The 10,958-nt window shown below is 37.0% G+C and overlaps 1 protein-coding gene across 1 annotated transcript in view; it reads left to right on the forward strand.

The window, feature by feature from the left end:
• LRPPRC (leucine rich pentatricopeptide repeat containing) overlaps nucleotides 1–10,655 on the forward strand; it is a 95,534-nt gene extending 84,879 nt beyond the window's left edge. Inside the window, exons 33-38 of the mRNA XM_019748633.3 lie at nucleotides 1,340–1,479; nucleotides 1,623–1,738; nucleotides 4,205–4,279; nucleotides 6,748–6,832; nucleotides 8,474–8,616; nucleotides 10,495–10,655. Coding sequence (XP_019604192.3) covers nucleotides 1,340–1,479; nucleotides 1,623–1,738; nucleotides 4,205–4,279; nucleotides 6,748–6,832; nucleotides 8,474–8,616; nucleotides 10,495–10,551 — 616 coding nt within the window. The 3' untranslated portion in view covers nucleotides 10,552–10,655. The remainder of the gene's footprint in view (nucleotides 1–1,339; nucleotides 1,480–1,622; nucleotides 1,739–4,204; nucleotides 4,280–6,747; nucleotides 6,833–8,473; nucleotides 8,617–10,494) is intronic.
• The last annotated feature ends 303 nt before the right edge of the window (nucleotides 10,656–10,958 follow it).

The raw sequence follows: 10,958 nt of genomic DNA on the forward strand, positions 1-10,958 counted from the left end.
TTCCATTTTTTTCACCCTCTAACCTATCCACCTCTGTAACACTCACCCACAAAAAGGGAGGTGATTCTTACCACCATCTCTCGATTCATTGTTGAGAATCACCATTGTAGAAGCAAAGAAGAACTTGATTTTTATCACTCACACAAGCCAAATACTTTGTTCAAGTTAAAGATTCATGGGGATAACTAGGGACTTGACCCTCTTCATGCCTTTAGGAAAAATGTTCTTAACAGTTAATTTTATATACATTTAATGAGTTGTGATATTGAAATGTAATGTTTGTTTTTTCAGGGTTTTTTGTTTATTCCTATTTCTTTGGGCCGAGAAGAGATTGTATTTTGTTTGGTTTCCCCTTTTAAAACTATATTCCCAAACAGAACTTTAAACTTTCCCTTTAATTAAAAAATGTGATTATTTTAAGTTGCAAGATCCAGGGAAATTATCCAAGTAATATCTGGTTGAATTGTAAAATGTTAACATATAAACACAGTTTTATATGATGTGGAGAATATTTTTATTCACTAGTAAGTAGTTTTCTAACTAAAACCCATAAGAAAAATTTATTGTAATGGGGTGTTCATTTTGAGTTAGAGAATTCTTATGTTTTAGGTAATAATTCGAACATAAAATTATTTGGATTCGGAGTGCCTTAATTGTAAAGTAACAACTAAAAAATAACCAAAAAGTCAAAAAAGATACTTTTTATTGTAACTTGTTAAATAAGGCTATATTTAATTGATTTTTTTAATGTCTAGTGTGAGGACACTTTTTTCCCAAGAATTTTAGTATAAATTGAATATTTTTCAAATATCCTATAATACCTGACAAAAACAAATTGTTGTGACTGAGACATGAAATTATACCTTTTAAAGACATCATCAGCGTCTTTAAGAATCCTGAGGTGGTATATATCATCTTTACTTTAGGTAGTACGACCAGTTGTAGATTATAAAGCCACAGGATAGCACTTAAACAAGTTTTCATTTTACATCCAAAGAACTTGAAATCAAATTAAATATTTAAGATAACAATATTTTCTTAAGTTATCATTAATGCTTCCACATATAGGTGTTTGATCTTTCTCTAGAACAGTGTTTTCAAATAAGAACTACTTCGTTTATTGTAGCATAAACCACTAGTGATTGCTTTTGCTACCTAAAATGTGATTGAGTTCAACTTCCACAGTATTTTTTTATCGGGTTAATTATAAATATATTTCCTTTTTTTCCTAAAGCATTTGTATGTATGAATCCCACAGTAAGTTCTCATACTAAAACTGCCTGTGATACTAATAAAAGAGCAAATATTTCTTTATAATTTATTTTACTTTCTTTTACAGCAATAACATAGATGTTGCAATAGAAAACATTGAAAATATGCTTACTTCAGGGAATCAAACCATGGAACCCCAGTACTTTGGCTTGGCGTACTTATTCAGAAAAGTAATAGAGGAGCAATTGGAACCAGCAGTTGAAAAGAGTAAGTTAGCTGTTCTTCCTAAAAAAACAGAAGCACATTTTCTCTCTAGAGAGACAGGACCACACTTCTTTGGCAGATGAGTTATACCACTGTTTAAACAAAAGATTTTTCTTACCTGTCATTTTTTGTTTTGTTTTTTTCAGTAAGCATCATGGCAGAGAGATTGGCCAATCATTTTGCAGTTTACAAACCCGTCACTGACCTTTTCCTTCAGCTTGTGGACTCAGGCAGGGTGGATGATGCCAGAGCTCTCCTACAGGTAATGACCCAGCACACGTGGAGCAGTGGGGCTGATGACTTGTGAGAAGATGAGAAATTGCTAGACATAGGTATGTGGTAGAATACCGGAAATGCAGTGTGGTGCCGCCAGCACGCTTAAAATCATTGAGAATCAAGGTTGCATGACAATAACTAGATTGGAAGTTGTAGGTTGCTGGTTTTAAAGGTGGCAAATCAGACTAGAAATATCCTCAGATTTAGGGGGTTACGGGGGTAAGGGAAGACTTGTTTTGCCAAAATGATTTAAAGACAAATGTTTCTGTGCAGATAAGTAATGCAAAACAATTCCTTTGATTTCCTACTTTAATTTCTCTAATGCTCTAAATACTGTGTATCACCATGGCAACACAGTTTGCAAACAAAAAGTAGGAAATGTTTGCTTTTCAAATACAGCTTCTCACTTGAATACTCAAACATTCTCAGTGCCTTATTCAAGATGTATTAAGAGTTGAATTTGCTTTCTATTCACTTGTGTGTCACAGACACATTCAGTGACAAATGCAGGTCTCTGTGGCCCGCACTCTCAGTTAAATTAGCAATCTTCAGGGAAGGAGACAATGGCATTCATGCCATTTTAGCAGCACTAAATATAAAGCTGCTCCAAGTACGAGCAAAGGAACGAGCAAAGGAACGGTGGGTGAGCTGAGCTGCCACTGGCAGTGTACACAAACAGGCACCGCTGGGAGCCCCTTCCCAGCAGGTGGCAGTCAAACAGTCGCCGGGATCCTGCCAATGCCTGTGTTTGTGTAGACTCCCTGTGTCAAATTGAGGCCTGGGACCAATTTCTGATAGTAAATAGTATGATTCTCACTTAACATTTTTATGAGCAGGAGATAGGGATGGTAAAATGACCCACTTGCTCGCGCTCCAGTTTTGATCCTTAAAGTTCGTCTCGTTTGACAGCAGAATCCAAGGCATGTTTAAAACGAATGCCTGAGAAATATCTCTGTAAATAGTTTTGTACAAAGTGTAAATTGGCTCTGCTTCTAAGTCTTTTCATACTTTTGTTTCTGGATGGAGAGAAATTCCAGTTAATTGGAAGTTTTCTTGTTTTGTTTGGTTTATTTACATTTTTTGTTTTTTGGATTTTTTTTACAGAAAAGGCAATTTATGGTAGGGATTTCAGGAATTTTTTCATTGTTTTATCTTCCTGCCTTTATAGTGTTACAAGTTCTGTCTTGAAAGCAATAAACTCCAATGCTTTATCTTTGCATGTACACATCTAAGTATACCTACTAGGGGTATGTGCATATCTAATTATACACGTGCCAGGAGTCATTCCATTGTAACACATGCTTTGATAACTCTTTAGAAAGTGGAGCTTGGTATTTCATCTAGCAGCTTGTTCTGAGCCAGAACCTTTGCAGGCTCTTCCTAGCACGACGGGTAGCAGCCTGGGGTGGGAGACTACAGGGATGTTGCCCGCGGTCCTCAGAGCTGCATTTCCCCGCAGCGGCCTGTCTAGGGGCTCTTGGTGACAGCTGAGTACTGATACAGCAGCAGCAGTCTTCCGTTTTCATCCCTTCAATAGACTGAGGTTTCAAGTGATAAGCCCTTTACCCATCCTTTACCTGCTTGTCAAACAGTAAAAGATTATTCTTGCTGTGGTGAAGAATACTTTATTCACAGATGTCGAAAACATCAGTTTATAATGTAAATGTTCTATGTGTCCCCAAAAGTTCTTTTTATACTATTCGTTTTAGTATTGACAATGTTTTAAAGCTTTGAAAGAGGAATGTGCTTTCAGAAACTTAAGAGAATGACATCTATGAAGAATGTAAACTAAAATATTGTCTTGCCATATTTGATTTTACTATAGCATCTAAGATTGGATAGACACTTGATTTATCTGGTCTGTCATATAAACTTTTTTTTTGAGTTTAACTTTTGTCTCTTTCTCAAGCACTGGCTGTCTGTTGCAATGAAAGCCTTTTATAAAATAGAGAGATTGAAATCAGTCCTTTTGTATGCATAAGTGTAGGTAATTATACTTTAAAGAGAACTTGCTTTGTACATTTTAATTTTTATAAAGAAACGAGCAGTTATCTCCCTGACACCTTATTAAATGTATAATTAACCTTATGATCCCTAGCTCACTTGTGAATGCTTGGCAGTATAATTGGAGAGGAATAGTGTTTCTTTTTTTCCTTTCTTTGCAGTCGTAAACCTTATTCTGTGGTTGTTGAAGCATTAGTTTAATTTTTCCCTTGTCTTTTAAAATAAACTTTATACTTGCAATGCCAAGGACAACATTCACAAAAGCTTGGCATAGCTGGCACTTGTTTTCTTTTTTCTTGCCTTAAAAAAATTGATGGACTATGAGGCCTTCCTATTGGTAATGATACATTCCTGTATTATTGTGAACTTTCTTAATTGGAAGTATTCACCTTGGTCTGCTTGTTTATCAAAAACCTTCACTTAAACTGAATAATGTTTCATTTTTTAGAGATGTGGTGCAATTGCTGAACAAACCCCAATTTTCTTGGTGTTCTGTATCAGGAGTTCTCGGAGACCGGGAAAGGTACTGTGCTTTACTTGCTCCAGATTAGTGATGATATAAGCCAATCTTCAAAGGTCTGAGTATCACGTAAGAGCTTGTTGGTTCAGGACCTGATCTTACAGCACTGTAGAGATGGAAGACTTTTTTGTCTGCAGTTGTTTACATTTTATGTGTTGATACAAAATCAGTTCTGGCTCCTTAGTTGCACTGAAAAAGCAAAACGAGTTCATGAAATGAAGTCTCCATGTGCGTAGTTGTGCCTCAAGAGCCCCAAGAAAGGGCCCTAAGAAATGGAAGATAAAAATCCTGTTGCTCAGGTCACTTGGAACGTTTCCTGGTGCAGAAGCACTGCTTCCATCAGGTGGCTATTTTTGACCATTTATCAGATAAAAAACCGTCACGTTAGATTAGCCACTTGGCTTTAAAACTGGTACGTGTCAGAAATTAACGTTCTCAATTTGTACAGTGTACACTAAAGGATGCATGTGTGTGGTGTGTAAAACAAACAAGTCTTATTTTTGATGTTAAAACAAAGAATAAAAGCATATTTTCAAAAAAAAGAATTTTAGATCTGATTTTACCTGTTGAGCAACAGGAACCCCGTTCTTAGTTTATTTGGGTACATCATGAAGTTTCAAATTGAGTGCCAATTGTAATAGTTGTTTTATTGTGAAATACTTAGATTGTTTCTAGTCTGGGAGATCTATGTTTTCTTTAATTTCTGCATACCTCCTACACACATAACTCACACTTATAAAAAATACATATTACCTAATTGCAAATTTATCTTTGGCTCATGTATTTATTTACAACAAACAACTTTTTGAAAATATTTAGTTGCCCCCTCCGCCCGCTTTTTTTTCCTTTCAAGGACAATATTTTTTTGAATTTGTGATTAAAAAGTATAAGGAATCTAAAAAATACGTGTCACTTCATGTACGGGGCTATGCCAAGTACCTCCTTGCTTTACTTGGATGATGGGATAGGAAATGTACAGTAATGTATCCGTTTAGAACATTCCTCCCAGGAGACTTCAAATTACAGGAAGTCCTTGAGAATACAGGTCCAGGTGTACATTGACTGAATAAACATGCCAAAAAGTGAGTTAGGATTTTTAAAAATTCCAGTTACAGTCTCTGCCTGTTTGACAGTAGAATAATTAAGCCAGATTTAGCTTCTTTGGCTGAGATGGGAACAGGGCATAAAGCTATGTAAAATCCATCTTTATGGTTTATCCAGCAATATTGGAGTGTTTGGAAATATTCAGTTGTTATTCATTAGGGTGTGGCAGTTCTGTATTTACTATAGGAACTAAAACAAGCAATTAAGTAAAAATTCCAGTGAGATCTGCAAATGCTCTATGTACGAGGCGTGATCACAAAATACAATGAATGTTTAAATTTAAAAAAATGTTTTGCAGTAAAAGACATATTGCCATTAATTCCCCTCACAATACTCCCCTTGCTTCGAACACACTTATCCCATCGTTCTTGCCACTTTCTGAAGCAGTTCTGAAAGTCTTCTTTCGTGAGTATCTTTACTTCATCCTCCATCATGACAACACTCCGTGTCACACATTGCTCCTGGTATACTGCAATTTCTATCAAATAAAAATATTACCGTGTGTCCTCATCCACCTTATTCACTGGATCTGGCACCGTGTGACTTCTGGCACTTCCCCAAGTCAAAATGACCATGAAAGGAAAATGTTTTGAATCAATTCAGGACATCAAGGCAGCCACAACAGCGCAACTAAAGATACTCACGAAAGAGGACTTTCAGAACTGCTTCAGGAAGTGGCAAGACGATAGGATAATTGTGTTCGAAGAGAGGGGGGAGTATTTTGGGGGGGATTAATGGCAATGTGTCTTTTACTGTACTAAATGTTTTTTAATTTAAACATTCACCGTATTTTTTTATCACATCTCATACCAAGAAAGGAAACTTCAAAATGTTTGATTGAATTTTTTACATTTCACTTAAAATTTTTGGTACCTTAAGATACAGTTACTATTATCTCTTCTTTCTTTGGGATCTCATAACTTCTTGCTATGGTTACCAACTGACAAAAGAAGCAATCTTTATAATATTTTAGAAAAATATTCATGGAAATATAACTTTTTTAAAATGCTTGTTTTAGATGTAAATTATCAAATCAACATAAAAAAATACTAAGATACAGGCATATTTCATTTTATTGTGCTTCAAAGATTGCAATTTTTTTTTTACAAATTGAAGGCAAGACCCTCTAGCAAAAAAATTACGGCTCACTTTATTGGGATACTTGCTGTCTTTCAGTAGTCTGGAACTGAACCCATGATATCTGTGAGGTATGCCTGTATATACAAAGGGAAAATAGTCCATTAAATTGAGTAGATAGTTCTTTTATAATAATTGTCACGATTTTCTGATATAATGTCTATATATCAGTGTTCTATTTCACTGTTCTTTTGAATTGTTGGTAACATTACCTGTATTTAATTTTCTAGTCACCGGCATTGAAATCTTTGTTAGAATTGATTCCTGAATTAACTGAAAAGGAAGAAGCATACAGTTCCGTCATGAAAAGCTATGGTAATAAGTTTAATCTGACTATATTATTTAAATGATTTAAATATTTATAGTATAGTCAACTGAGTTAGTCTTCAGCTCAAAGGTAGTAATCCTAAATATCAAATATTTATGATATAAATTATTTAGCTTTAGAATATGTTTTAAAACTATATATAAGAAAAATATGAAATTATTCATGTAACTTTAACATAAAGAAGTATCACTGGGTATTTTCAGAGGGCCCCAGGTGTGTTGAGTATGATCCTAGGCTCCTGAAAAGACTTAGAAGTCCTCGTGGGTTTACATGTTGGGAACCAATCCAGTCTCCCCAAGGCACGGCCACCTGAAACATTATGTGAATGGGTACATACTTGAGACTATCACTTGACTTGCCTTCTTGCTCCTTCATACTTAGGCCTTTGAAACAGCAGTGGCATTTGAAATAACTACAAAGTGGGCTCCAAGGTTTTACCTTAAGTCACAGTGGAAATTGCTGTCTTATAAGTTGTTTGTTACCTGATTGCCAGCCTGTGACATATGAAAGAGAACCAGTCTCAAGGTTCCTCAGTAATCAAGATAAATGTTAACATACCTAAGTTTTGATCACCCATCTGTCTGTCACCCACTGACTTGCTCATTTGAGGCAAGGTGTAAATAAAGAATTGCTTTTTTTTTAAGATTTTATTGGGGAGGGGGAACAGGACTTCATTGGGGAACAGTGTGTACTTCCAGGCTTTTTTTCCAAGTCAAGTTGTTGTCCTTTCAGTCTTAGTTGTGGAGGGCGCAGCTCAGTTCCAGGTCCAGTTGCCGTTTTCTAGTTGCAGGGGGTGCAGCCCACCATCCTTACGGGAGTCGAACCGGCAACCTTGTGGTTGAGAGGATGCACTCCAACCAACTGACCCACCTGGGAGCTCAGCTCAAGGTGCCGTGTTCAATCTTAGTTGCAGGGGGCACAGCCCACCATCCCTTGCGGGACTCGAGGAGTTGAACCGGCAACCTTGTGGTTGAGAGCCCGCGCTCCAACCAACTGAGCCATCCGGAAGGTAGCTCAGCTCAAGGTGCCGTGTTCAATCTTAGTTGCAGGGGGCAGAGCCCACCATCCCTTGCGGGACTCAAGGAATTGAACTGACAACCTTGTGGTTGAGAGCCCACTGGCCCATGTGGGAATCGAACTGGCAGCCTTCGGAGTTAGGGGTATGGAGCTCTAACCTCCCGCCGGCCCGTATTGAAAGTCTTTTTGGCATTGTTTAGCTGATACTGATATAGATACAGATTTCTGCATCATTTACATGCCCCTCACCACAACAGTCCCTGAATTAGCTTGATTGCAAAGTGTGGTTTTAAGCAGAAGAAGGTTGAATGGTGTGTGCTTACTCTATGGTTGAGGACTTCAGTTTGTGTTCGCTTGAACTATCATGGATCTTTTAAAATAGTCGTGTTTATATCATTTTCCTCCTCTTTCATAGTGAATAATGCTGAATGAGAGATGTGGGGAAGGAGTGAGGGAGCTTGTAGGTTCTGAATGTGGCTTTTTGCTTAAAGATAGTTAAGTATCCTTTTGCTTTGGGACAAAGGGATCCAGGAGTCTCTGAATGACTAAGTGTTTTGGGAAAAGAGGAAGATAATGTTGTCTTTATCTATGATTAATATCTTTTTCTTCAGTCTTGGACAATGATGTCTCCTCCGCCAAAGCACTGTATGAAAATTTGACTGCAAAGAATATGAAATTGGATGATCTGTTTCTGAAACGTTACGCAGTTTTGCTGAAGAATGCTGGAGAGGCTGTCCCTTTCGTTGAGCCCCCTGTGAGTACTTCTTAATTAAGGAGAAAAAATTACCTCTACAGATTTATGTATGCTTCAGAATAATGTATAAAAAATAAGTTGAATACTTAATTACATGAGGATTTGATCTCTGTGAAGGACCCTCACGGGAGGGTTTCGGGAACGGAACTGGCGTCATGCCTAGGGTTTGGCTGTGGGAGAACATTAGCCCTCTGGGGCTGAGGTTTAAAATATAAGGTCAGTCTCAGACCTTCAACTACAGATACGAATTTATCAAATGTCCTTGGAGTGGTTTTTTTTCTCATCATTTCAACTTGAAATAGGACTTAATGGCCCATATTTCAATAGCCAAGCATATTATGGAACGGTTAATTGCTTACTCATTTTAAATAAGTTTGTTTTTATTTCTTCATCTAGGAAATGTTTTTATTGAGGAATTGACATACAACATTTTATTAGTTTCAGGTGTACAGTGTAATGATTTGGTATTTGTATATATTTCAAAGTGGTAACCACAATAACTCCAGTTAACATCTATCACTATACACAGTTACAAAATTATTTTCTTGTGATTAGAATTTTCAAGAGCCACTCTCCTGGCTACTTTCAAATATGCAGTACAGTATTATTAACTAACAAGCACCGTGTTGTGTATTATATCCCCATGACTTATTGATTTTATAACTGGAAATTTGTACGTTTTGATCCTCTTCTCGCATTTCACCCACCCCCCACCTCAGGCAACCACCAGTCTGTGCTCTATGACTGTGAGCTTGGTTTTGTGTTTTGCTTTTTTGATTCCACACACAAGTGAGATTATATGGTATTTATCTTTTTCTATCTGATCTCTTACCCTAATGCCCCCAAGGTCCATCCATGTTGTCACAAATGGCAAGATGTCATTCGTTTTTATGGTTGAGTAATGTGATGGAGTGTGTGTGTGTAGTACATCTTCTTTATCCATTCCTCCATTGATGGATATTTAAGTTGTTTCCATATCTTGGCTTTTGTAAATTATGCTGCAGTGAACATGGGGATACATGTATCTTTTTGAATTAGTGTTTTTGTTTTCTTCGAATATATTCCCAGAAATGGAATTGCTGGGTCACATGGTAGTTGTATTTTGAATTTGGGGAGAAACGTCCAGACTGTTTCCCATAGTGGCTGCACCAATTTACATTCCTACCAACAGTATACGAGGGTTTCCTTTTTCTCCACATCCCCATCAACTTGTTACTGCTTATCTTTTATAACAGCCATTCTAACAGGTATGAGGTAGTATCTCATTGTGGTTTTGATTTGCATTTCCCTGATGATTACTGATATGGAGCATCTTTTCATGTACCTGTTGGCCATCTGTATGTCTTTGATGGAAACATGTCTCTTCAGATCGTCTGCCCTTTTTTGAATAGGATTGTTTATTTTTTTTTGCTGTTGATTTGTCTGAGTTCTTTATATATTTTAGATATTAATCTCTTATCAGATAGGATTTGCATATATTTTCTACCATTCAGTAGGTTGCCTAGGAAGCCTCGTTTTATTTTGTTCTGTTTAACAAGAGGAATCATGTATGCAAAATTTTTTATTGTGTCATTCACCTGAAAGTCACTATACCACGTTTATTTCAAACACCTCAACCTTCCATACCCAGTATAAACAGCTACGTGCACATGTACACACAGCATAGGTTCCTGTGCCAACATTGCCTTTGAATTTGGGCCCTTGAACTGGTGATTTCATGAGACTTAAAGGAGTGCTAAAGCTTGAGGGGATGCAACTGCCAGGGGCCTAGCGGTCTTTGCTGCCAGTTTGCAGTATTTCATGATTTTTAAGTTTTATACCATCACCTGTTGCCAGTAATTTTATCTCACCTTCCTTCCCTTTTTGTCTCCTCAACAGGAAAGCTTTGAATTTTATGCAAAGCAGCTAAAGGAATTAAGGGAAAGCTCTTTGTGAAACAAGCAGGCACTACTTTGTCTTGTGTGTATTTGTGATTCTGTGTCTAAAATGGTATTTTTTAAACGTGTTTGAGAGGACAGAAATAAATAAATGAAAAGTTACTCTGTTTATGTGCTTGTATTTATTCGTAATACGGTATATGGTATGTATAGCATCTTGGCAATAACTGTGTGCACTTAGTCAACAGACGTTTTGTTTCGTGCCTGTACTAGACGTCTGGGCATTTCCTTTGCGGCTCCTGATGTATGAAGCCGTCGTTTTTCAGGGCTCTTCTCCCAATTGACTCTTCAGGTCCCGTGCTCTATTTCATTCATTACTTTCATAGAGAGGTTCCTCCTTTTGAGACTTGCTTGTTAGTATTGTTTATCTGAAAAATTTTGGAACTGGACTAAAGAACGTTCAGT

The sequence above is a fragment of the Rhinolophus sinicus genome, chromosome 2, assembly GCF_057876585.1.
Source record: "Rhinolophus sinicus isolate RSI-liver-muscle chromosome 2, RSI-T2T, whole genome shotgun sequence".
Taxonomy (NCBI): Eukaryota; Metazoa; Chordata; class Mammalia; order Chiroptera; family Rhinolophidae; genus Rhinolophus; species Rhinolophus sinicus.